Raw genomic sequence first — 26,540 nt, 5'->3', positions numbered from 1 at the left:
ATGGGCCCCATGACCAAATTTCAATAATTATTTCCTCATGAGTCAATATTATTTCATCTATACTCCCTCTCCCATTATTTATTATGTAAGATATCTTCATGGTCCCAAAGTCAAATCTATAAAAACAATATCATCATAGAAGTCTAGCTTCTATCCTCGTCTCTTCACTCTATCCTCTTTCCTCTATAGATAACTATCATTTTAGATTATTGTTTAATCATCCTTTTTCTTAAATATAAGCAAATGTATTTGTATTTAAATTCTCCCTTTCTGAGATAAACAATGGGGGTCTAGTGATTTTCAAAATATTTTAAAGTATTTGGAGTAAATATCAAGACTGTTAGTGGACTTTTAGGCCAAAAAGCAAGAAATATGGTAATTTATATTTATTTTTAAAGTAAATAATTATTTCAACACTTTACAACTTGTAAGATCCCAGGTTTGTGACCAAAAAGAGAAGGAAAAGCAAGTAAATTTTTTTTTTTTTTTGGTGAGGAAGATTAGCCCTAAGCTAACATCTGTGCCCATTTTCCTCTACTTTATATGTAGGACACCTGCCACAGCATGGCTTGATAAGCAGTGCCTGGGTCCACGCCTGGGATCCAAACCTGCGAACCCCAGACCACCGAAGTGGAGCACACGAACTTAACCACTACGCCACCAGGGCGGTCCCAAAAGGCAGTAAATTTTGATTGAAAGACTGAAAATTGAAAAAAGGCAATAAAGAGTTTGTCTGGATATTTTTTTTTTTGTGAGGAAGATCGGCCCTGAGCTAACATCTGCCAATCCTCCTCTTTTTGCTGAGGAAGACTGGCCCTGGGCTAACATCCATGCCCATCTTCCTCCACTTTATATGGGATGCCACCACAGCATGGCTTGACAAGTGGTGCTTTGGTGCACGCCCGGGATCCGAACCGGCGAACCCCGGGCCACCACAGAGGAGCGCACACACTTAACTGCCTGCGCCACCGGGCTGGCCGCTGGATATTTTTAAATAGATAGAAGCTTTAAAGACACTCTTATAGAATTGAAGTATCTCCAAAAGGCATTGCTATAGTAAACACATTAAAAAAAGTTTCTTTGAGCAGAGTGGGATTTTATTCATAAACTCTTGACTTGATATTCTTTCTCATAGATCGAATTGCACAGAACATCATTAAATCCCATTTGGAGACATGTCAGTACACCATGGAGGAGCTACACCAGCTGGCATGGCAGACCCATACCTATGAGGAAATTAAAGCGTATCAAAGCAAGGTACTCTGGGAAACTGCAGGAAAGTTTTTTGTGATTTCTCTGTTTCTGGCTTTCTCAACCTTAGCACTATTGACATTTTGGGCTAGACAGTTCTTTGCTGTAGGGACTGTCCTGTGCATTGTAGGGTGTTTAGCAGCATCCCTGGTCTCCACCCACCAGATGCCAGTAGCACTCCCCTCACACATAGTTATGACAATCAAAGTGTCTCCAGATATTGCCAGATGTTCCCTGGGAGACAAAACACCTCCAATTGAAAATCACTGCCCTATTTGAGTGACCAGAGTGACTGTGCCTACATCAGATGATTTAAGACATCTCATGGTGGCTTTTTGGGGCCAGGCAAGGAGCAGAAGCAATTGAGAAATCACAGCAGTAATAATAGTCGCAAACTTACACTGCAAAGACATGCAATAAAACCGAATATTTTTCCTTGCCCTACATGTTAAAACAAGGACCAAAAGGAAAAAGGACAACTCATCCCGTATAATTATTGTTATTATTATTATTTTGATTATTGTGTCCATTAGAGAAGTTTTTGAGAGAAAGAATTTGTTGTTGTTGTTCTGTATTCACATTATTTTACGTTGAGATTGAGATCTTCAGTTACAAGATCTACCAGTAAATGGAATTTTGATAAAATATATAAATGTGTCTGTATCTAAATATATGATTACGATACACTGATTTCGCCACTGGAGCAATTAAATATTACCACTTTTATACAAATAAGGAGACAAAAGCATAGGTGTTGTTATGGTCAACAAAAACCAGAATTAACACACTTGGATTTATGTTTCCCATTCCAAAGAAAATAACCCAAGGGTCAAAATCCATTTCTGGGATTCTATACTACTTAAGAGAGTGATTTGATTTGATACTTTTTCCCTTGAAATTCTTTTTATACCAAAAAACAATCTCTGTAAGTTCTGGAAAAAGGAGGAAAAAGAGTAAAGAAACTATAAATAACTATCTTTACATACTATCGTCGTGTTTCCATTATTTGAGCCTTAGTACTTTGATAATTGTGGTGTATCAAGGTTCAAAAGGTCAAAACAATATCTTAGAAAATATTGTCTGCCTCTTTTAAAAGAATTGGGTAAATTCCCACCTTGGGCCGCAGGTGAGAGGTAAGCAGCAGTAGGGCAACCCTGAGTATTTCACCGACCCTCCAAGTTGTTCTTTGCTCCATGTACATTCTGTGTTTTCTTTCTTGAAGTCCAGGGAAGCACTATGGCAGCAGTGTGCCATCCAGATCACTCACGCCATCCAATATGTCGTAGAGTTTGCAAAGCGGATAACGGGCTTCATGGAGCTCTGTCAAAATGATCAAATTCTACTTCTGAAGTCAGGTAAACAAGGAGAAGATTCATGGGGGGCCTATTTTAGACCAGGACGTGGTCAACCGTTAGCTCAGCGTTGGTTCTAGAAAATCCTCCTTCCGATACGTATCTCACTTTTACCACCCACATTGTCAGGCAAGTCCCAAAGGAACTCTCAGTAATAAAAATGCCCTGATACTCATTCAGTTCCCCTTTGAAGTCAAATACGATTTTGCTTATTGAAAGTGGAGCTATTAATTGCAGAGGTTGAGATACCCAGCTTGACAAGCAGACCAAGTAATTAGCGTGTCTCGGTGGCTGAATTGCTGAGCTGGCTCTAAAACGTGCTACTTGCCTTCTGTTGGAGGAGAAAAAATCCAGGCTAGCTGAGCTCTGCCTCTGTGGTCATTTGCAATCATTTTACTGGGGATAGCCTGCAGCCAGAATATACCAGGAGAAGCTCTCCTGTGCACTCATCTTTCCCTCCCCCTTCCCTCACACATTCTCTCAGACACTCACACATTCTCTTAGGAAGTAGATCAAGAAACTCTGCACGTGATTGACTTTGCAGATGCTATTACCCAAACAGAGAAAAAATTATTTGTCTATCGTGGCCCCATTTGAAAATAGAAAATAAGAACCACCATGGTGTTCATGTTAACACTCATGGTTCTGGGCCATAGTAATATTAATAACATACTTTTATATCTATAATAACATACATATATATGTTTATGTTTACCTATGACATCTCATTTAATCTTGTGAGATGGTATTATTTCCATTTTATAGAAGAAGAGGTGAAGATTCAGAGAAGGGAAGGGCTATGTTCCATATAACAAAGCCAGTATATGGCAGAGCTGGCACTTGAACTTGGGCCACATGCAATTCTAGTTGTTCTGAGTCACTGCTGCTTCTTTCCCAAATGATACAGGTTGATGCAAATCTTGATTCAAACATTAACTTGATGTGTCAGTTTTCTATTGCTGGGTTAAAACACCTCCAAAGCTTAGTTCAAACAACAATAATCACTCATTTTGCTCCCAAAGCTACAATGTGAGCTACAGGGCTCAGCAGGGATCGCTTGTCTCTGCCTCATGTGGTGCTCACAGAGACAACTTGACTAGGAGCAGGAGGATTCGCTTTCAAATTGGCTCGCTCACATGGCTGGCAATTTATGCTGGTCGACAGCCTACGTACAGCCAAGGCTGTGGGCTGGGGCCCCCAGTACCTATTCATGTGAGCCTTTCCACAGACTGCTTGGGCTTTCTACGCACAGTTGCTAGGTTTCCAAGCCAGCATTCCAAAAGAACAAGCGGAAGTGCAGAGCATTTTTCTGACTTAGCTTCAGAAGTTACATAGTGTTACTTCCACCACACTCTACTAGTTGAGGCATCAGTGAAGGCCCACGTGGGCTCAAGGGTAGGAGACATGGATTCTCCTTCTTGATGGGAGAGTGGTAAGGTTCTAGAAAAGCTTGTGGTATGGAAGATATTTTTGTGACTCTCTTTGAAAAATAAAATCTGCCACACTTGATATGTAACCTTGAGCTAACCTCTCTAGACGGCAGTGTCCTCGTTTGTAAAATAAAGAGATGGACTACAAATAATGAATTCCAAACTTGGAATTGCGTCAGCAGTATCGGAGGAGCTTACTGACTGTTCTGAGTCATAGGCGTCATCCAAGGCCTGTGGAATCAGAATCTCCAAAAGGCGAACCCAGTTCATGTATTTCTAAGTCTCAGGTGTAACCACTCCATGGACTGACGTTTAGGAACCACTGGACCATATAATCTTCAACATCTCTGCCTACCGTGAAAATGTTGACTCTAGTATAAAAGGCGGGGTACTTAACCTCTTCATGCCTCCTGTATGAGGCATAAAAAAGGGCTCATCCATAAAAAAGGGCTAATGAAACTCATCTGAAATGGTATTGCAAGAAGCAAATAAAACAATGACTATAAGGGGCCAAGGAAAGTGCTTTCCACATTGTAGATACTCAATAAATGGTACCTATTACTGCTTTTGTCAGAAAAGCACTGCTTCGATTAATATTTGCAAGTCACCTCCTAGGTGTAAGACCCTATGTAAGGTGACATATGAGGGAAAGCAAAGAGAAATCAGCAGAACAACGGAGATAACACACAGTCATAAATATAAAGTGGCAGCATAAAAAAGGCACCCTGGGTATAGACAAATCACCCAAATGATGCCCTCATCCAAATTTGTGGCTTCTGGCTTTGGCTGTCACTTTCCAACTCTATGGGGCAAACACTATTTCTCCAAAATAGAGAGAAACTGTGCAGCTATAGTTCCTCAGGATGTCAATAAGTGTTTAGAGGGAAAAACAAAGGTAGTAAACTAATTCATTCAATAAATATTTATTAAGCACCGACTATGTGCCAGGGCCTTTTCTAGGTCCTGGAGGTGTGAGAGTGAATAAAATAACCACAATTGCCTATGGCTGCAGACAGGGTTCCTGCCCTCATTGGGCTAACAGTGAGCTCAGAGAAATGCTAGGTCCATCAAGGCTGAACAAGCTCCTTCACATCAGGACTTCTCCAAGCCTTTGATCTGTAAATATTGATTATAACTCTCTGGAATGAGATAATATTTAGCATTTTGCCAAAACTCATTTGACCAAGAAACCCTCGTTTCAAAGAACATCAGATATAAATGGTGCCTCCAAGAAACACACTGAGGGAGTCTCTATTTAAAGTCATCATATGCTGAAATATACATGGACTATGTGAAACACTGAGGCAGAGATCAAGTGTTCCCAATAGCAGAACTTCTACAGAAGTTACCAGACTGGACTTGCCTGCCACAAAGCTCCTTTCTGGGCCACTTATCATCACTTGTGAATTCAAGAGTTGAAACTGTCTTTAATATTAGCCACAGAAATAGAAAGGAATTTATGCTTTAAAAAAATGTTATTGCTGCCTTCCATTTTAGCCACCTTTAAAGTATATTTTATCTTTACTAGAGCTTTATTTCTAAAATAGTTATTTTTCACCTGGGAAGGAATCTTGAAGGATTTCTGTATGTGTGTGTCTATATGTGTCTGTGTGTGTGTTTTAAAGTTTCTGAAAGTCTCTTGGCCTATATGCAGTAATAACCTCTTTATTATTGAATATATTATATTCAATATTTTTTTATTTTTTACTCGTAGGTTGCTTGGAAGTGGTTTTAGTGAGAATGTGCCGTGCCTTCAACCCATTAAACAACACTGTTCTGTTTGAAGGAAAATATGGAGGAATACAGATGTTCAAGGCCTTAGGTAAGTTTACCTTTGATGATGACACAATTTTATTAGCTACCATCAATTTCTCCACTCAGATTGAAATTGGTAAATGAAATGCCTTGATTCTTTAATGTGAACTAGTATCTCATTATTCGATCAGGGTTGGACTAGGTGAGCCTCCAATGTTTCATCTAAATCTTTGGATCCTACAATTCTGCATCCAAATATGAAAGGAAGGAGAGAACCATGAGACTGACCATGCCTCATTCGGAAATCAATGGAGATTGATTCTAAAAGAGCTGAGATGTGTTATAGGTCATTCTTTGTAGGACCAGCTTTTCTGTTACCTTCTAGCTTACTGCTTCGCACAGTATATTATGTAGACCACTAGTTGTCCATAGCAGTGACGTCTTAAGTTTTTTATGTAAATTCATAATCATTAGTTAAGACACCTAATTAAAAGAGGAGCTCCTTTGCTTGTTTCTCACTCAGAGCAGTGACTTTCTCCCTGTTAATTCATGAAGTTCTGGGAGCACAGATAGAGTGGGTGCTGACCTGCCAATGATCCCCAGACCGTTCTTGTGGAAGGGCACGGACATTGTCGGTCTCTGTTTGGAAGTGCTGTGTATCATTCACATCCAGCCATCAGTGCACAGTGTGGATAAGAACATTAGCGAAGATGGGCTGATGCCAGGAAAGGTTTTAACGATTGCTAGTGCCATTTGTTCCATTTCCTGCCCACGGATATCAAAGGAGGCCACTGCCCTTTAACCTCTTGTACCGTTAGTTGATACAGAAGCCAACAGCAAGACTGATGGGGCTGGCAATGTTTCCCCTCTGCACTTGATACACACCCATGGCATCTCCAAGGCTAGATTTTCAAGAAAGGAGGAAAAGCCTTGGCAAGCAACGTGGGTATATTTCCAACCTCATAAAATAAACATTTACCAAGTATCAGCATAGGGATGAAACGTTACTTTGCCAAAATTCACAATGGCTGAGCAACTGACTGCGAGTCATTCACTAGAAGGGAAAAATATATGAATGCTAGCTCCTTGATCCAGTTTCCAGAGAAGTTACCATATTGAAAGTTTCCTCATCTCCATTCTATAAGAAGTTTTTAACATCTCAGTTTGAGGCCCCTAGACACCCTACATTGCCAGGTTCAAGTGCCCCTAAGACCGACAGCCCTCAGCCTCTTATACATAATGTTTTAGGTTTTCTAGGAATACTATCTCTATGCTACAGGATCCCCAATCACTTATTTAAAATTTTTTAGTTGGAACTAATTTCAAACTTATAAGATTAGATTTGAGTTATATATTCCCAGCGGGATATTACAATGGGCACACACCATTTCCATCTGCCCCTCATTGGTAATGTTATCTTTCATTACCTAGTCAAGATGTTGCCCAATTTTCTCGTTCTATAATCACTTTTTATGGATAGGAACTTGGAAATATTTTTTCTATGTGCCTAGTATGCAAGTCCTTGAATAACTTCTTGATTATGGGACCTTTCTTCCTCTTGCCCCATTCTGTTCAAGTATTTTCATTTAATTTGCCTTCTTTTATAGGTTCTGATGACCTAGTGAATGAAGCATTTGACTTTGCAAAGAATTTGTGTTCCTTGCAGCTGACTGAGGAGGAGATTGCTTTGTTCTCATCTGCTGTGCTGATCTCTCCAGGTAGGGAGGCCTGAGGTCTTTGCCTTTTTTATTTTTTTAACCTGTTTCGCTATCTTTAACATGGATTACACCTACCTAAGCCAACGTGCTCAAGAGAAACTTTAAAACTGTATTTTCTTTTGCATGCTTTTGACAATTTTGGACAATTCAAAGGAAAGTAGCCTCCGGTTAATTAAAATGACCAATTTTGTCCCCCAAATCAAGAGTAGAGCATGTGGTAAGGGTCACATCAGATTCAGATAAGCCAAATTATTCCTTAACAGATAAATGAAAACAGATAGTGAGCTGAGCTATAACTAAGTTCTATTTTGATTTTAAGAACAAAGGACATAGAAAAAAAAAATGTCCAGTAAAGTAGTAGTAGAAATATAGTAGTAGAAATATACCTGAATGAAAGATCTAGCATAGGGACTGAAATAAGAAAAACATACACTTTCTCCTCTTTAAATACCTCTTTCATTAGCTTTTCCACCCAAATTAATGTTGGTGTTTTACTTTAGGCAAACTCTGGTGCCTCTTGTTTTTAGCAATATTGGTAGCTTTAAAAGGAATGAGGGGGCCGGCCTGGTGGCGTAGTGGTTGGGTTCGCACACTCTGCTTCAGTGGCCTGGGGTTCACAGGTTTGTATCCCAGGCGCGGACCTATGCACCACCTATCAAGCCATGCTGTGGAGGCGTCCCACGTATACAGTAGAGGAAGACGGGCACAGATGTTAGCCCAGGGCAATCTTCCTTAGTAAAAAGAGGAGGATTGGCAACGGGTGTTAGCTCAGAGCTAATCTGCCTCACAGAAACAAAAAGGAGTGAGAACAGCAAAGGGAAAAATGGCTCCTACTAAAGGGTGGACAGGGAAGGATCTCTGATGTAGTGGTAGACGTTCTAGCACGGGGTCTGTCACCATTTATCTGTGTGACCTTTAACACTTGACCCCTCAGAGCCTTAGTTTCCTCATCCATAAAGTAAGAGCATTAGACTTCATAATAATAAAGACCTCATCTAGCTCTAAAATGCAATAAAATAGCAAAAAGTGCTCAAAGAAGGTAAGATGTGATATTTGTAAATCAAATAGAACTGTAGCAATTGAAATTCTTTTTAAAAGTATATGCAAGCTTAAAAATGTATAGAATCCTAATAAATACATGGCTCCTTCTTCAACCAGAATGTGAATTCAGAGTCACTCACTCAGCTGTCTGTCTGGTTAGATTTGGGGTCAAGACGTAGCAGTGTCGTTGACAGTTCCCTATTGAAAGAAAGACGCATTCCCAATAATTTTTATGATCGAAAGACTCATTCCTTCTATAACCCATTTATCTCTAGAGGTTATATCTCTTCTTATACCCTAACATATTTTTCAATGAGGATGGAAGAAATTAATGTTATCTGTGACAGTACACGTTGACATGTCATTCTAGCTATATCTACCGATAATACCAACCTCTACACTTTTTATCAATTAGGCTTTATTTATTCATTTATTTATTTATTTTTATAATTTTATTTATTTTTCCCCCCAAAGCCCCAGTAGATAGTTGTATGTCATAGCTGCACATCCTTCTAGTTGCTGTATGTGGGACGCGGCCTCAGCATGGCGGGAGAAGCGGTGCGTCGGTGCGCGCCTGGGATCCGAACGCGGGCCGCCAGCAGCGGAGCGCGCGCACTTAACCGCTAAGCCACAGGGCCGGCCCTAGGCTTTATTTATTTATGTTTAAATTTCATGAAGATTTTTTTATTTGCTTCTGTTTTTTTGTTTAACTACTTTATCAAAAATGGAAATTAGTTATCACTTGACATGTTATTACTAACAGTTTCTTTAGTGGCTCTGTCTAAAATCAAGCTGTTCTTCTAGGCTTTTTTTTTTTCTTTTAACTCTAGAGAGTTTCCCAGGCCTGGAAGTGCCAAGATAAGTGGAAGAAGTGACAAGAAATATTTATTTCTGGTAGCAACCACATGCCAGATAATTTTCCTCCTACCATTTTCTCATTGCATTTCATTGTTCTCATTGAGTATAGTTCAGTGGAAGACTAGTTCTAAGCCTGTGGGTCTATGAGGAGGGAGGTGACTTCACTCTGGTTCCTGCTTACTCACAAGAAGCATTGCAAAATTCACTGTCTTCTTTAGGTATATTTGTGTCAAGTCAGTAAATTCCTAGCAGCAACTATTTAAAAGGTAAACCTAAACAAGCTATGAAGATAACTGCCCCAGAAGGAAGGCAAGCCTGTTCCTTATGAGTTAGAAATCAGCTGAATTATGAGCGTTTTTCTGAAGGAACATCCTATAGTTATCAAATTCTGCTGAGTTTGGAAGCATGACATTTGGCTTACTCTACCTAGTGGGGAATCTTCCAGCCCTGGTGGCAGACCCACACTCAGAGGCTTCAGCAACTCCAAATACCTTGTGTGCCAACCTGACCTAGTGCCATATTCAAAAAGAGAGGAAGAGAGATTTCCAGACTATGTAGGCTCCATCTTATGCCAGACCCCCACCCTTCCCCCAGGTTGTTGCCATAATAGCCACTGTCTATTTAGCTCCAGATGGTTTAGGGAAGGGAGAGGGAGGGAAACTTAATTTATTCTGATTGACAATTGTCACTGAAGGCTTTTGTGCTCACTTACGTAAGGTTTTGCTTAACTGTTGGCTAGACTTGTCCTTGCCTTGTCTAGGATTACAGACTCCAGTTTCTCACCTGACCTGAACTGTGTTCAGAAGGATCATGTCCAAGTTCTTTTCCATGAGTATTTGTTCCGCATTTGGAGACTCTAGGTGTCTCTTCATTGAAGCTCCAACCCAAGCCATTGATGCTGGGCTGAATTTTGCCACCATGGTGTATAAAGCTTCTAAGAGGAAAGGAAGGAAGGAGGGAGGGAAAGAGGGAATGAAGAGAGCAAGGGAAGAAAGAAAAAAGAAAAGAAAGGAGGGATTATCCTATCCACCATTTAAAAATTCAATATAGAGGGGCCAGCCTAGTGGCATAGTGGTTAAGTTTGCACAATCCGCTTTGGCGGCCCAGGGTTCACAGGTTCGGATCCCAGGCACGGACCTACCAACTACTTATCAAGCCATGCCATGGCAGGCATCCCACATATAAAGTAAAGGAAGTAGAGGAAGATGGGCATGGATGTTAGCCCAGGGCCAATCTTCCTCAGCAAAAAGAGGAGGATTGGCAACAGGTGTTAGCTCAGGGCTAATCTTCCTCACCAGAAAAAAAAAAAATTCAGTGTAGAGTAAGAGGACTCAAGATTAAATTTTTGAAATTGATTCATGTTTATGCTATATAAATTGTAACATGGCTTATAAAGGGGAAGAAGTATCCTGAATACCAAAAATATTCCAGTACAAGAGATTTTTTCACTGCTATAATTCATTTTCTTCACAAATCACTAACTTCTACTTTGAAAGAAAATCTCAGCGTATATCCAGAAAAAGAGTAAGAGATATAAATTGTCACAGACAAGAAGAAACACGAAGGAGTTAATTTGAACCATTGTGTCCTTACCGCCATCTTCATTTCCTTTGTCGATGTATTGTGCATTACTGTCATCATGGCATTGCTTATGCAATATTTATGTTTTATATAAATAATTACATCTTCAGAAGCAATTTAGAACTACTTTGAAATGGGTCTGAAACTCAGCAGTTATATCTTGTAAGTGAAAGAAAACAAAACTTTTGTTCCCTTGGGGGCGGCCTGGTGGCATAGTGGTTAAGTTCGTGTGCTCTGCTTCACTGGCCTGGGGTTCGCAGGCTCGAATCCCAGGCACAGACTTACAAGTTGCTCATCAAGCCATGCTCTGGTGGCATCCCATATTCAATATGGAGGAAGATGGGCACAGATGTTAGCTCAGGGCTAATCTTCCTCAGCAAAAAAGAGGAAGATTGACAAGGGATGTTAGCTCAGGGCCGATCTCCCTCACCAAAAATTAATTAATTAATTAATTAAAAAAAAACAAACTTATGTTCCCTCGCCTTCTTACCCATTCTTTTCCTTTGTCAGACCGAGCCTGGCTGATAGAACCAAGGAAGGTCCAGAAGCTTCAGGAAAAAATTTATTTTGCACTTCAACATGTGATTCAGAAGAATCACCTGGATGATGAGACCTTGGCAAAGGTAGGTCCTCAGATCACAGACCCACTATCCCCAAAAGAGAGCACAGTGAGCAAAGACGGCTAGTTGTGTGAAACCAAGGACATTTCTCAGCAGCAACAATTTCTGAAAGTTATCAAAGGCTGCATACATTTTGAGGTGCCGATTTTAAAAAGGGAGACTAGTAAATTATAGTAGACTTAAAGGAGAATGACCTTCTTAGGGAAAGATGATATTGACAGATCTGAACCCCAGGTATAGGAGGACAAATCAAAGGAACTGAGGGTGTTTCATCTGAAGAACAAAAGCGTGAAGCATAGAAATAAGGAAATGAGCCTTTAAAATTCATATATGAAGAAAGAAGAGACTTTGTGCCCCTTTAGGAGTCAGGTCCGGGTGAAAGTTAAGAGTAGGTAGATGTTTATTCAAAATAGGAAAGAACTATAAAATGATAAGAATTGCTAAACAGAGGGGTAGACCACTGTATGAAGTAGTGAGCTCCCTGTCATTTGTCATATTCTAGTAGATACTGCTTGGTTTCCTCTCAGGTGTATTGTAAATGACAGTCCTACCCAGGGTAAAAGATTAGACTGATTACTTCTAAATTTCCCTTCAGCTCTACTCATCTCTTGATGCAAGATTTGTCCTCGGGTTCTTTCAAAATGGTGAAATATCCCAGGGGCAAAATGCATGCAAGATGCCATCAATTTCTTGATTCAGCTTAATTAAGAATAGAGATCTTTAAGAAGAGTACTGAGAAAAGATGTTTCCCAAAGTAAAATGCTCATGAAAGAAATAAGTAATTTTCTAATGATTGATATTCAGCATTATTTTTGATGTTAAAGTATCTTTGATTTCTTAAGAACTGGAATTTTTTAGAGGGCCAGAATTATTTTAGATTTTAAAGTATCTTTGATTTCTTAAGAATTGAACATTTTTAGAGGGTAAGAAAGTAGGAAATGGAGCATATTCTTGCTTAAAGGTAATAGGAATCCTACTCTTTACATTTTTATTATTAAAGCCCTCCCACTCTGCTCTCGAAGTTCTTTATTTTTAAAAAAGAGGGAAGACTCTATTGGAGATGCTATCAGATTTTACTTTGCACATACAGAGTACTGCTATAGAAAACCTCCATGAATTAAGTATGCTGCTTCATTATGGTAACATTTTGTTCAAATTAACATATCACTAGGAAGAACATTTCCACACTGTAGAGTGATAGTTCTCTTTGGTGTAACTTTTCACTTATGATGTGAGCAAGGACAAATCACCTGCTCTCTGCACCTGTTTTCTCCCAGTTGAGAGCAAAACTTCTCCATGCTTTCAGATAACACTGGGCAGAAAAGACCATAATGTCAATATATGCGTCTGTCTCTGAAATTGCTCTGTAGCATATATGCATAAATACATCTGGTTAATTAATGGGGGGGGAGCACCTGCATTTGGGATCTCCCAAAGACTTTGGTCCCCATATTTACTACTCTAAAATTAAGATCTTGATAAAATCCAGAGCTAGACAAAAGTTATTGCTATTCTGCTTGGGAGTATTGTCTGCTTATCAGAAAACCCTGGTCTCATCATCGTAAAATGAGGATTATAATTTCTTGCTCCTGTACAGATATGTTTTAAGGTTCAAGTGAGATATACACTGCATAAATTCTAACACACTGTGAAATTGTGATTATTACTTCCCTAGGAGAGTAAAATTCTCATGCTTAAACCATTTTCTACTTCCTGGTGTCCTGGTGCTGGTGAGCTGAGGTATTTGAGGTAGAAAGGAAACAGAGAAATTGAAGAATGAAAGCTATTTAAGGGCAATGAAAAAAGTTAAACCAATGACTATAGGTCAGCTTAACTCTCCATTCTCCATCTTTAGTGGGAAAAGTATACAATTCGGTTCTTTTTTTTTTTTTTTTAGGGTTGTTTTTTTTTTTGGTGAGATATAATTGACATATAACATTAGTTTCAGGTGAACAAAGTAGTGATTCAATATTTGTATATATTGTGAAATGATCACCACAATTAGTCTAGTTAACATCCATTCAGTTCTTTTCTTATAGAGGGAGAATGTTGCAAAGCTGGGGACCAGAGAAAGCATTAGAAGAGGATTATTTCTTATATAAAATTCTCGGGAGCCAGATGACAAAGCATTGCTTCCACAGGTCATGTGTGGATATTGGGTTTCATGTGGACCCTTCCTTGTGACAGTCATCGTTTTCATAGGATGTTATTTGAACTAACGTGGAGGGACCATGAAATAGAGTGGGAACTGGACTCTCGTTTATCCCAGCTCTGATTGTGTGGCTTCGGATAAGTCGCTCCATTTGTCTAAGTCTCAGATTCATCAACTGTCAAATGCTGGGGTGCGGATGGCTAATCTCTCGAATTCCTGACTGCCTTAACACTTTAAGGACAGTGGCATCATCAGTGTATAGGGACACCCTCTCATAAAACCCACATCATCCAGAAGGAATAAATATTTTATTTAAATACAAGAAAAACTGCTCTACCCCACCAGATTCTTCTCATCTTTCCAGAAATGCTCCTTCTGCCTTCATAGTCATGGAGCTCTTCTGCCTCCACAATGCCTCTAAATTTGTTATTTATAGACACCTCCCTGGGGAATCTGGCAAATATTATGAAACCTCTCTCTAGAAAAATGTGTACATACCCAACTGTTGTATTCGAGTCCCGGGGCTCAGGTGAAATCTCCAGCAGGTGGGGTGGATCTACCTTCTGTGTAATGGGCAAAGACTATTTATACTGCCCACTAGTTTGACGCTGAACAGCTGTAGCAGACATCAGGTGAGAGGTGCACGGCTCAGACTCAGTCATTGAACGTTGTCCTGAGTGCACAGTCTCCAACACACTTTCTACATGCCCACTTCCTGAGACTGAAGTTCAAGTAGCAGTGCCATATACTCTTGTCCACACTTGAACCTAAGCAAGGTTTGAAAATTCAGGAATTCTGTGTCCATTAACTAGAAGGTTTCAATTCCTATCAATTAATCTGTGTATTTGTTTGTTTATTTACTTATTGGTTGGGGGGATCCTATTAAAGAATCTAGCTTCCTCTCCTCATCAGCATAATGATGATATGTGGCATATTTATAATAAACTGTCAGAACCACTTCCCAGCTGAATGACCCTGGACGACTGACTTAACCTCTCTGTGCCTCAGTTTCCTCATCTGTAATATGTGACTGAAGATAATATCAACGTCATGTGGTTATTCTGAGGACTGAGATCAAATATAAGCAAGCTGCACAGTCCATAATAGGCAGTATGTAGGTACTGTTGTTGTAGTTGCTGTAGACAGAAGAAATTTTATGTCAGCAGAGAAATTTTTATCCAAGAAACAGTATATTTGAGCTAATCACTGACGGATGAAAACTATTTCAAAAAATGGAAGTTGGGTGGTTGGGGAGGTGGAGTATAGCATTCCAAGTGTTGGGGGCAATAATATAGAGGTAAGAAAGTGTAAGTCTATGAATAATAGTTAGATTTGGCTGGATCCTAGATTTGAGAAGCCAGGAAATGAGATAACACTGGTCACTTTCACTAAAGCTCGTGGAAAAAAAATATGTACATATATATACACACATATATGCATATATATGTATATTTTGTATATATATATAATGTACATATATATTTTTAAGCCCCATATGACTAGGGGAGGCAGCCCATCTGTTCTCTGGGCTTCACTTTTCTTGTCTGGGAAATGAGTAGGTTGGACTGGATGGTCATTAAGGTCCCTTTGAGGAATATTCTTTGACTCTAAAAGAGAAAAACAAAGGTCCCTTGTCACATCTTCTTTTGTCCTCCAATGCTCAGTCCAGTGTGGTAGTTTTAAGGATTCTTTACATGTTCTACCATTCCAATAAGTGAAGAAACAGACAGATTTTGCCAAGTCTTGCAGATTTAAATTAGTACTCTGTGCACTATGGTAATTTAGTTTAGGATGGTATTCCAGCCCCAAAGCTGCTGAGCACAGTGTTTATAAAGCCTGCATTCCCGTCAGGCTTTCAAGAGGGTCTCTGTCACCTTTGCTTTGGGTGCTGCGATGACTCACTTTGAGACATTTCCTTCCGGGATGAGGACCGCTATGGAGATTGGGAAGCTGTGGTGCTCTTTCTCCGCTCATTTGAGAAGAGCGTAACCACTGCAGGGGAGGAGAAGGGGTGGGAGGCAGAGCAGTGAATATTTGAACTGCAGAGACTGTTGACTATTCTGTTCTCTGGCCTGTGGACTTCCATTATTATAGGTCACTAAATCTGCTGTTCTTGTTGCCCTGACCAGAGAGGCAGAGAGTGAAGAAGAAAAGAGGGCCAATCCAGCTAGGCCAGGTTGAGGCCGTGTCCTCATAGCCAAGGGAAAACTTGGATCTGCATGTCTTGCCCACATCCTGCTCTCAGGTGCACATTCCCAGCCCTTTCCTAAATGAGCCTTTGGGTCACGGCCATTGCTGGAGACTCACCTGATGTAGTCTTCTTCAGTCCAGCCCCTCCTGTTGTGCCCAGGTAATTAAAGTCTTGGAATATTGTTAGGTAGCATATTTATTTTTCCCAGCACTCCTGCAAATATATGCAACACTCCTGGATATATGTACTTGCCCAAAGCTGTACTGAGAAATTTAAAAGTAGCAAACCCCGTAACAACACATATATCCAATGAGAAGGCATGGAGAACTCCCGTGTAACTCAGACCACAAAGCATATACAGAGACTAGAGGGAATGTCGTTTTTTATTTTACCACAACTAGAACACTTCAGTGAGTACCATGCCTTTAATTCACTTCTCAAGACAGTGTTCAAATGCTTGTGCCTTGCCATGTGCTATAGGTGCTACCTTTCCAGGAATCATGGGCCACACCACTCTTCTGGGTATTTTTAGACCCATAGTTCTATGCTAATAAACCCTTTCTAATTCTTATAGGATGTGGAGGAGTCTAGTTATTTTGCCAAAGCTCGGAACCTCTCTCTCTCCCTCTTCCCTCTGATGCCTGGCTGGCCAGAAAGTTATTCTCTCTCCCCCTCTGGGCTCTCTCTTTTCTAGTCAGTCTTTCTAAGTCCTTGCTGCCCATGAAGATGTCCCACCACACCCCTTCATCCATGAAGTATAAGGTTTGTCACGTTAATGAGAATAAAATGGAGATCTCAGGTTAGCTATGGAAAGAGAATGTCCTGGACAAAAAGAATGGCTGTACCATATGGGGACAAATCTGTTCCTTTGAGGTTCACCTTCCTCTCAGATCTAGAAGATTCCAGCCTTCCCAGGGAGAACTGTGATAGGTTGAGCTGGGAGAGGTACAAGCCAACAGGTTCACTAACTTCTTAATTCCTAAGGCTGTTTCCAGCATAACAATAGCAAAATTATATCATCAGTATAGGGAGGGAAATTTATCTTTCAGTTATAACAGCACCAAGTTACTAACTAAAAGCTTAAAAGATGGAAGGCTTAGACAGCCCTATTTTACTTGCTAATAATTGAAATTTTACCTGAAAGAAATCATTCCTGGTCAGTCACACATTAATAGTGCTATTATGATACAGATTTAGAAAAAAATAACCACGTTGATTCATAGACAGAGTCTATGGAGCAAATGTTGATTGAGAGATCAATGAAAACTGCAAAGGGTCATTGACATTGATTTTCATTGCTTTTTCAATGAGATCGAAATAGACTATGAATGTTGATGTCTAAAGCCTGCTTATCATTCTTGCACGACACTAGGTGTTATATTAGAGTTCTTAGTAGGTGGAACTAGAGATTTGGGCTCAATTTAATCTTGAACAGCAGTCTGTCCGGTCAGCAGAGGAGCCCCCACCAAGATGATGTGGCCTTGTGGTCTGAGCCTCCCCATTCCCCTTTCTATTTGGTTAGGAATTTGTTTCATACTTTAAAATTTCTATACTTTTTTAAGTATAACATACATGCTGAAAAGTTCTTAAATCATAAGTGTGTAACTCAGTGAATGATCACAAAGTTAACACACCTGTGTAATCACTGCCCAGTAAAACCAGGCACCCCAAAAGCCCCACTCAGGCTTCCTCACAATGGTACATATGCTTTAAAATAATTCAGGAATAGGCGAAATTATAGAATACAATTCAAAAGATCACTCAAGTTTTTAAATTCCAAATCCATACTCAAGAAACATAGCTTTCTCCTCGGATAGTTTTCTGCTTCAACCTACATTTATTGTGAGTATGTACTATGTGCCAGTTGCAAGGGAGAGAATGGTGAATAACACATGGCCTTGGCCCTCGAGTGGTTTTCGTGTGGAATTTCTGTGAGAAATCAGGTTATTTCAGTACATTTCAGCTGTTTATAGTTTGCTGGCATACATTATAGGTCCAACACCCAGAAATTCCAGGGGTTGTCCATCAGACTAATGGTCTATAAATAAGAAGAATGGTTTTGATGTACTCCTCACTCATCAAGTTGGAAGTCAATGTATTAGTTAGGACTCTTTGGTTACAAGTAACAGGAACCAACTCACACTAGCTTAAGCAAAAAGAAAAAAATAGCATAAAATAATGGAGAGAGATCTCTTGGAGTCTAAGGTCAAAAATTCAGCCGCCATTCAGGAAGGCACTGGAACAAGGAATTGGGAAGCCTTCAGAATTCTCCACCTCACATTTTTATCTCTCTTTAGGTATCTATTTCATTCTTCTCCCTCTCTGAATACCAATTGACTCTGCTTCCCTGGTCCACATGGTGAAATATGGCTAGCTCTTAGCTTCTTAGGTTCCTTGTAGTTTCTGCTACTTTTAGAAAATAACTTTCTGTCTCTCAGTCTGATTCCAAATTCCAACCCCAGCTGAATCAAGTGTCCACTTCCACTTTAGTCAGCCATGCCCAGGGTAGAAAGAACCACAGCCAAGGATGGAATAAGGATAGGGCGGGGAGAGCTTATGACCTGGCAGATACCTCAAATCTGACATTATATTTCTAATCCAAGTGTCTAGGTTTAGCTAAACAAAAATCCAAAAAAGAAAAGTGAGCAGAGAAGTGAAATGGATGTATTTAGCCTCACTTGATATGCCCTGTTTTTATCAGTGCTTTTAACGTTTCTTCCACTTTGAGCAAACCACTACTGGCTTCCTGCTTTAGGTGGGAGGGCATCTTGATGGCCTGGAAGCCCATACGAACAAGATCACTAGCGTTACCCTCTGCGTGTTCCATTTTTCCAACATCAAACGTACTAGTTATAAAATTGTGGATTTTCTCATAAAACCACCCTCTGGAAAGAAGCATGGGATTATTATCTCTTCTCACACAGCAGCTTTTTCTTCTTGTAGACCCCTGTAGGTATAAGCTAAAACTTCCTTCTTATAAGAAATGCTTGTCTTAAGAGAGAGATGAGTGTGAAAATGCCTTTTTATAGACCCTCTGTCTACTCCTGCTATGGGGATTATTTAAACATGAAGAAATTTCACGATGATTTAAAATTGACTACCCCCTCCATCTCCAAGTGCTTCTGGATCACCTCCCCAGCTGTTTTAAAAGTTGTTGAGCCATTAACTGCTGCTGAGGCTGCTCTGAGCTCGCTTTGACATGGGGGTCCCCCAGCTGCAGTACATGATATAAACGAGCAATAAGTGACTGCCTGCTGCTTCCTCCACCAGGCCCTTCTGGGTTCTGACAAGTGCTACCGCTGCCTCTCTGTGGCCTCCTGGCCCATCATGCCTCCAGAGTGATGGATGCCCCCATCAGCACATCTATTTCCACAGCTGATTGGACGCCTTTAAATCAGCCCTTTCTGAGAGCACAGAAGCTCTTTGCCTTTCTCGGTGTTCTTTGCTCAAATGGTCCCAGTGCTCTTTAACAAAAAGGAATTGTCACCATTCAGCCCATTCTACAGATGAGCAGCAGGAACGGGATCCAAGTTCCATAAAAGAGGGAAGAACTAGGTCCTGAACCAGACATTTCTTAAACCCCAGTTTAGGGCAGGAAAGAAGCAAGAGTCCATATTCACTTTCCAAAACCAAACACATGGTTAAATATTTCCAATGCAAATAAGCAACAAAGAAGGGTCATCCTCTTATACAATTAATTTTTCACACCACACCTTCACTAAAAGAGCAGAAAAATGCTTTAAGAATTGTAGTACATAGGTTTCTACTTTATGAATCACAGTTTATTAAATGAGCAACTTACTTTAAGAAAGTTGCTACAAGAAAGTGAAAATCAATACGACGTTGCTTTCTCATTCCAATAAAAGTAAATGGCTGATTTCCCCACACGTTAACACGTGATATACAGAGACTTGGTTTTCGGTGCTTGGTTAAGGGCTAAGCTGGGTTCTTGCCCTCCATGTCATTTGGCTGAAGAAGCATGGCCTCGACTATTTCTCTCCTTGAAGTAAGCATTTTGTGGGAACAGAAGCATGACACCTAACACGTGTATCACCACTGTGTGCCAGGCGTAGCTATAGACAGTTTGTGTAGATACATTTAACCCTCCAAAGGTAGGGATTGTTATAATTGCCATCTGACAGATAAGGAAGCTGAAAGGTTAAGTGACTTACCCAAGATGACCTGGCTGTACATAGCAGGTCCAGGATTCAAACCCAGGCAGTCAGGCTTTAAAACCCAAATTTTTATCTTGGGTTTAAAAATTTAAATATAAAATACAATAAAATTTTATTTTATTTTTATAGACTAATCCTCTCTATTTCATATTTGTGTGTCATAGCGAACTCAGGAAGTTCATTGCTTGTCCCTCACCAAACTAATAGATCTAACCAAAAGGAACCTTCCCTCTTTAGATATGATAACTTCCTTCTCTGACTCCTGAAAAGGAGCTAACTTTCCACTCAGCTCCTAGAACTATTTCAAATACAATACAGAATTTGCTTTTCAATTTTGAAAACCAGTTATAAATTCATAAGATGTGAGCCCCTGAAACACTGTTTCTCAAAGTCTATTCCATGGACCCACTACATCAGTATCCACAGGGGATATTTATTTGAAACATGGAGTCTGAGCTCCACCCAGATTTACTGAAACAGAATCCCTAGGGGTAAATCCCAGTAATCTGCATTTTTAGGAAGCACCCCAGTGATACCTATGCATAGTAAAGATTGACAGTCATTACAGAGTTGCCTCTGGAAGTTTCAGGAGCTCCGCACATCATGAATTCAACTGCAGATGATTATTGAAAGCTTTCAAAGCCTCTCTGCATTCAATAGCTATTTCAGGGAGAATTGTAACGTGCGAGGAGTGTTCCAAAATTGTTGTAGTCTCCTTCTGTATGAACCAGCTGGTAAAAGAGCTTGAATTATTTCCCAAGGGACTCTAGTTAAGTGGACACTTGTACACTCTTTACCTATGAAAACATAGAAAAGGCACAGTTTTCCACCCTGGACCCAAAGAGAATCTTTCAGAATGGGATTCTCATCATCTTTCTTTTTGCTTAAAACCCTTCCAAAGACCTTAATGTAGACTATGAGACCTTGCATAATCTGGCAATGCCCACCTCTCCAGTTTAACCCTCGAACATGCTCACCCACTGCTCCAGAGACAGTGAACTTCCCTCTGTTCTTCCAGTGCCCCAAGCTCCACAGCATTTTCCCATATCATCCTGGGGCATATTATGTACCCCCTGCCCCAGCATCTAGCTGGCTCTCTCTCTTCCTTCTGAGCTCAGCTGAAATGGCACTTTCTTAGGGAAGCCTTCCCTGGCCTGCCAGAAGAAATCAGAATGTTCTATTATCTACCACTTCTCCTAGCACCGTTCCTCCATAGCCCTCACCACAGTGTCTCAGTCTGCTTTTGACTGTGTGGTAACCTCATTCACATCTCTCTTCGCAAGTGGATTATAAGCAAGAACCATACTGTTTTGTGCATGCTGGTGTCTAGCGGAGTGCCTGCTACAAGTTTGAGTACCTCATAATGTTGGAGAGAAAGTTTTGATTCTCTTCTAAAATTTAACATCCATTCTATAGACAAAGATTTCCACATTTCTCATTTCTATCCCTATCGTCAAATAGCAATGGAAATGGTTAAATTGGAAAGTCTGAACCCCAAACTTCTTTATGTGTTCTAGATCTTTTAATGAATATGTCAACAACTCTAATCCTGATGCTATTTTTAGATTGTTCATAGTATGGTTATAGAGTTATTAGTTGTTAAAAGGAAAGTTAATGAAAGTGGAAATTTCTGATCTTGAAAAGCCACAAAGTAACTAATTATCTATTTCCTCTTTTACTTCAAAGGCTGAAATGGATTCTTATTATTGAATAGGTCAGGGAGCATGGTGAGCCTAACTGGTGATCAGATGGGTTTTATTTAATTTTATTTTATCATCTCTTTCAAGTGTTTCTTTGGTCAGCTATAGGAACTATCAAGCTTATCTTTCATAAAAGTACTCTCTATACAAGAACATAGCTTATTCCCACAGTAATTTGATTACAGTGGCAATTGTTTTTAAGCTGATTTTGACACTAAATGATAGATTCTAAGTGTTCCTAAATTATATGTATGTTAAAAGTTAGAATTGTTCACCTCCTAAGACCTATGTAGCATTTAGCAAACTGTGGACATTTTAAATTATTGTGAAACACTGTCTTTTGGGTATTTGAACTCAAAAATTACATTCCACATGATACATATATACGAAAACGTAGCAATTATAAGTGGATATTCTTCCACTAGTTTTTAAAACACCTCCCTAAGGAAGCTAAGTGCCAGTGACCTCCCAAATTCTCTCTTGATTAAATACAGGTTTCATTTTAGGCATTGCAGTGGAAAAGGATCAGAGAGACGTACAGGCGGGCTAGGGAGCTTGACAGGAAAGCAGTCCAGGTAGTTGTGGATCACACCTCACAGTTTAGGTTACAACTTCCTGATACTGTCACTTCCAAAACTAAAAATCTAATATCCACGTTGTTAAAATTCACATGGGAAATGAAAGATAATAATAATACTAGCTAACAATTGTGTTTCATGCCTATGGTGTTCTTAACACTTTTATACAAAAACACACCAACCCAATGAACTAGGTACTATCACTAAGCCCATTTTACAAATGAGAAAACTGAGACATAAGGTATGTCACAGCCACACAGCCATTTAGCTATTTTGGAACCAGGATTCCGGCTCAGTCAGCCTGCCTGCAGAGCACCACTCCTCACAGTTAAACTGGACTACCTCCCCTGCATACTTTATTTAAGAACAACGAATCAGGAAGCTTCGTCCTGCTTTCTTTCTTTTTCCCTTAGAAGATGGCACGGGGGGGTGGGGAGTGCATTTTGTTTTGTTTTGTTCTAACGGAGAAACTGAAAGTGAGCCCTCTTTCTTTCTGAACATCTTTTTCCAAAGCCATTTCCCTTCATCTGGGGCCAGGAAGGACACTGATTCAGAAGACAGAGCACTAATGAGCTTCCCCCTTTGTTTCCTTCCCTGTCTTTCCATTCTGCAGTTAATAGCCAAGATACCAACCATCACGGCAGTTTGCAACTTGCACGGGGAGAAGCTGCAGGTATTTAAGCAATCGCATCCAGACATAGTGAATACACTCTTTCCTCCGTTATACAAGGAGCTCTTTAATCCTGACTGTGCCACCGTCTGCAAATGAAGGCGACGAGAGAACTGTCTCATAGTCATGGAATGCATCACCATTAAGACAAAAGCAATGTGTTCATGAAGACTTAAGAAAAATGTCACTACTGCAACATTAGGAATGTCCTGCACTTAATAGAATTATTTTTCACCGCTACAGTTTGAAGAATGTAAATATGCACCTGAGTGGGGCTCTTTTATTTGTTTGTTTGTTTTTGAAATGACCATAAATATACAAATATAGGACACTGGGTGTTATCTTTTTTTTTTTTAATTTTATTCAGGTATGTTTGGGAGACAGCTGTTTATAGAATTTTATTGTAGATATATACGAGAACAGAGCGGTACCTTACATGATTACTTTTCCTGTTGATTGTTCAAATATAATTTAAGAAAATTCCACTTAATAGGCTTACCTATTTCTATGTTTTTAGATAGTTGATGCATGTGTAAATTTGTAGCTGTCTTGGAAAGCACTGTGCATGTATGTAATAAGTATATAATATCTGAGAATATTATATATGACTATTACTTATTCATGCACATGCACTGTGGCTTAAAATACCATACCTACTAGCAAAGGAGGTTGAGTCAGGCTCTCTTATGTTATTTACCTTCTGTGTTAAATGTTACCTTTATGTTAGACAATCAGGATTTTCTTTTCCCAGCCAGAGTTTTCACCTAGAGTCAATGGCAGGATGGTACCAATTCAGAAATAAGTCAACAAAGGAATAAATATAATGCATGGCCTCTACATAAAAACTCTATTTCTATCAATGACATCAAAGCCTTGTCAAGGTGGTACATATTGGGGGAAAAAATAAGTACTTGAAGCCATTTTCCTGTTTTAAGAATTAGGCCACAGATAACATTATGGAGTTCAGGACTTTTTTGACCGAACAACAGATATTTCTTACTTTTCACCAGGACACATAAAACACTATTTTTCTTTGGATTTCAAGTTGTGAAAGAAACTTGATTTTGGTGCTTATTGTGTCTTCAACAGAGAAATACAGTCTGTAGATTATGACCACCAGCAATTTTTTCTAATAAAATTAGAATAAAAGAGTAAATCAGAACCCAGGGTCCCAATGTCATCTCATGTAAACATTTTCTCTAACCATTTTTTTTTTTGGCAAAGAAAAGGTAGAAAGAGAATACACAAAGTAAAGAAGTAGTTCTTTATATTCCTTTTCTTTAATAAGTTTGTTAGAAACAGCAGCAATAAAGGGGGAGGCAGAACTTTATATGTCCTTCTAGTCTGGGGCCTCTAATTATTTTGAACTCCAAAATGCTGTATTATAAAAATATAGCAAAAACGTGACAGATTAGAAAAAAAGATTTGAGTTACTCTATGGAATGAATACACCCCAAAGCCAAAACTATTTCCTATGCAATTTGAAATTGCATCATCCATCTAGCCTGAGGTTATTTTTTTTAGCAACTTTTACAAGTACAGAATGCAAGATGTGAAATCAGGATTAGAGAATTTAGACTTCTTAGTACAAGTTCTCATGTCCCCACCTGCTCTCCCATCAAATTGATCACCAGGAAAGCATCAGTTCCAAGGAGTTTATTCTGCATTCTGGAGGGCTTCTGCCTTGGGTCTTGTCTGATCCCAAATGAGATTTTTAAAAAGGAAGCTTAGAGGATAGTTTTGTGCATAAGACAATGAAAATTATGATCTCCTGTAAGTGTAGCCCAGCCACCAACTCATGAAGACCTGCCCTTGTCTCCTTGTCAAACACACAAACACGCACGTGCACACACCTGCTTTGTAAAGTTTCCATCAGTGGAAACTTTGATTTCTTTTTAATCTCTTGTGCTCTCCTAAAGTCGCATGGTTGAGAGCCATCCTCACGATGCCACAGAACTCCTCATTGATGATCAAACGGTAGTGTTAGTCTTTTCTTTTAGAAAACAGACGCTTTTCCCACCTCATGATTGATGCATTCCAAACCGATGGGGAAAAACAAAAAGGCTTTAAAATAATGAATCTCTTTCTCAACTACTGTTATATTCAATTAATTTAACTACATTGAACCAAATTACCTTCAGTGTCTAAGAAGACAGCTGTAGACTGCTTATTATGCTGCTACAGGGACTCAATTCTTTTTGGTGTAAATGTCACTCCTGCTAGCTCTTTGTATAAAGAATTAATTCCAAGAGTCATATTTCCTTCTAATGGAAAGATTACTTTACTGATTGCTAGGAAAACAGGGTAATGGAAGGCACTCAATTAAACCAAGCCGTTTCCAAATGCAATGTATGTTTTATGATTGGCTTGTGATAGGCGATGCTTAATGTGTCTACTTGGTGTTTCCCTTTGAGCTTTGAACTTATGTCAAACTTTGTTTTCATTGTTCTGTTGGCCTAGTGTTTTCCATTGTCAGCCTCTAATTCCTGCTCAGTTGCAAAGGGAATCATTTGTTTCCTCCAATTTACCTTAGAGGATTTAAATTGGCTCAATTGATGAAGTGGCTGAGAATTTTTTCCTCCCTTGTCCCATGGGTGATGTAGGAAAAAGATTGTCCCCCACATTTGCCCCAGGCGGTACTGGATTTGAATTTGTGTCATTTCCACTAGTGCAAACATTTCATTGGGACCGCATGAACCTTTTGAAGCTAGGGGACAGGAAACAGCTAGCAACTGAACAGAACAAAACAGTGAAAACCAGCACACAGCCCACTTCAATTGAGAAAAGAGATTTCCAATTTGTCGCCAGAGCTGCCAAATCTGTCCATTAAAAGAGAACCGAGTCATATTTTCAATGGCAACAAAGCACCTTTAAAAGCTGCCCTTTGAACATCTCCTGTGACTACATCTCGAGGTATTTTGAAATTTTGGTAAGAACTTTCTTTATCACGTGTAATCTTGTCCCCTCCCCATGAAGACTCACAGATATTCACAACACATTCATGGTAAAGCGTGCACTGGAAGAAAGCACCCACGATCTGTACTTTTCAAGTCACGCTTCGTAAATGACAATCACTGCTTGATGCAGATGTTGCACTGGATCCACTCAGGGATGTTGCATTAAAAAAAAAAAAGGTACATCAAGAAGGAGGGAGAAAAAACAGGAAAATGACGACAAAATGTAAATGGCATAAATTAAATATGCCGCTGAAAGAACCTCTCTGACAAGGCTTTCAGACCAACGAGCTGTAACTTCATGTTGTGAACTGTTTGGACTTGCTGAAAAGTTGCACATGAGTAAGGACAACTTTAGTCTCATTTTCTAAAATCTGCTAGGAGCCAAATAATCCAGCTACCCGGTTTATAGGGCTATGTATCTCCCAGCAAACCCAAGCTTCCTGTTCAAGTGCTGAGCAAGGAAAATACAGAAATCTAAGTGGCACTACTAGATGAACCTGACAAGGGAGGT

The 26,540-nt window shown here is 39.7% G+C and overlaps 1 protein-coding gene across 1 annotated transcript in view; it reads left to right on the top strand.

Moving 5' to 3' along the window:
* Positions 1 to 23,633, top strand: part of RORB (RAR related orphan receptor B) — a 180,838-nt gene extending 157,205 nt beyond the window's left edge. The window contains exons 5-10 of the mRNA XM_004439637.3: positions 1,136 to 1,257; positions 2,474 to 2,606; positions 5,748 to 5,855; positions 7,396 to 7,506; positions 11,497 to 11,609; positions 23,016 to 23,633. Of these exons, the coding sequence (XP_004439694.1) occupies positions 1,136 to 1,257; positions 2,474 to 2,606; positions 5,748 to 5,855; positions 7,396 to 7,506; positions 11,497 to 11,609; positions 23,016 to 23,171 (743 nt within the window). The 3' untranslated portion in view covers positions 23,172 to 23,633. The remainder of the gene's footprint in view (positions 1 to 1,135; positions 1,258 to 2,473; positions 2,607 to 5,747; positions 5,856 to 7,395; positions 7,507 to 11,496; positions 11,610 to 23,015) is intronic.
* The last annotated feature ends 2,907 nt before the right edge of the window (positions 23,634 to 26,540 follow it).

The sequence above is a fragment of the Ceratotherium simum genome, chromosome 20 (genome assembly GCF_057802395.1).
Source record: "Ceratotherium simum simum isolate JZ-2026a chromosome 20, ASM5780239v1, whole genome shotgun sequence".
NCBI lineage: Eukaryota > Metazoa > Chordata > Mammalia > Perissodactyla > Rhinocerotidae > Ceratotherium > Ceratotherium simum.
Note: the sequence above shows the minus strand (reverse complement) of the source record. Positions and strands in the feature narration are given on the sequence as shown.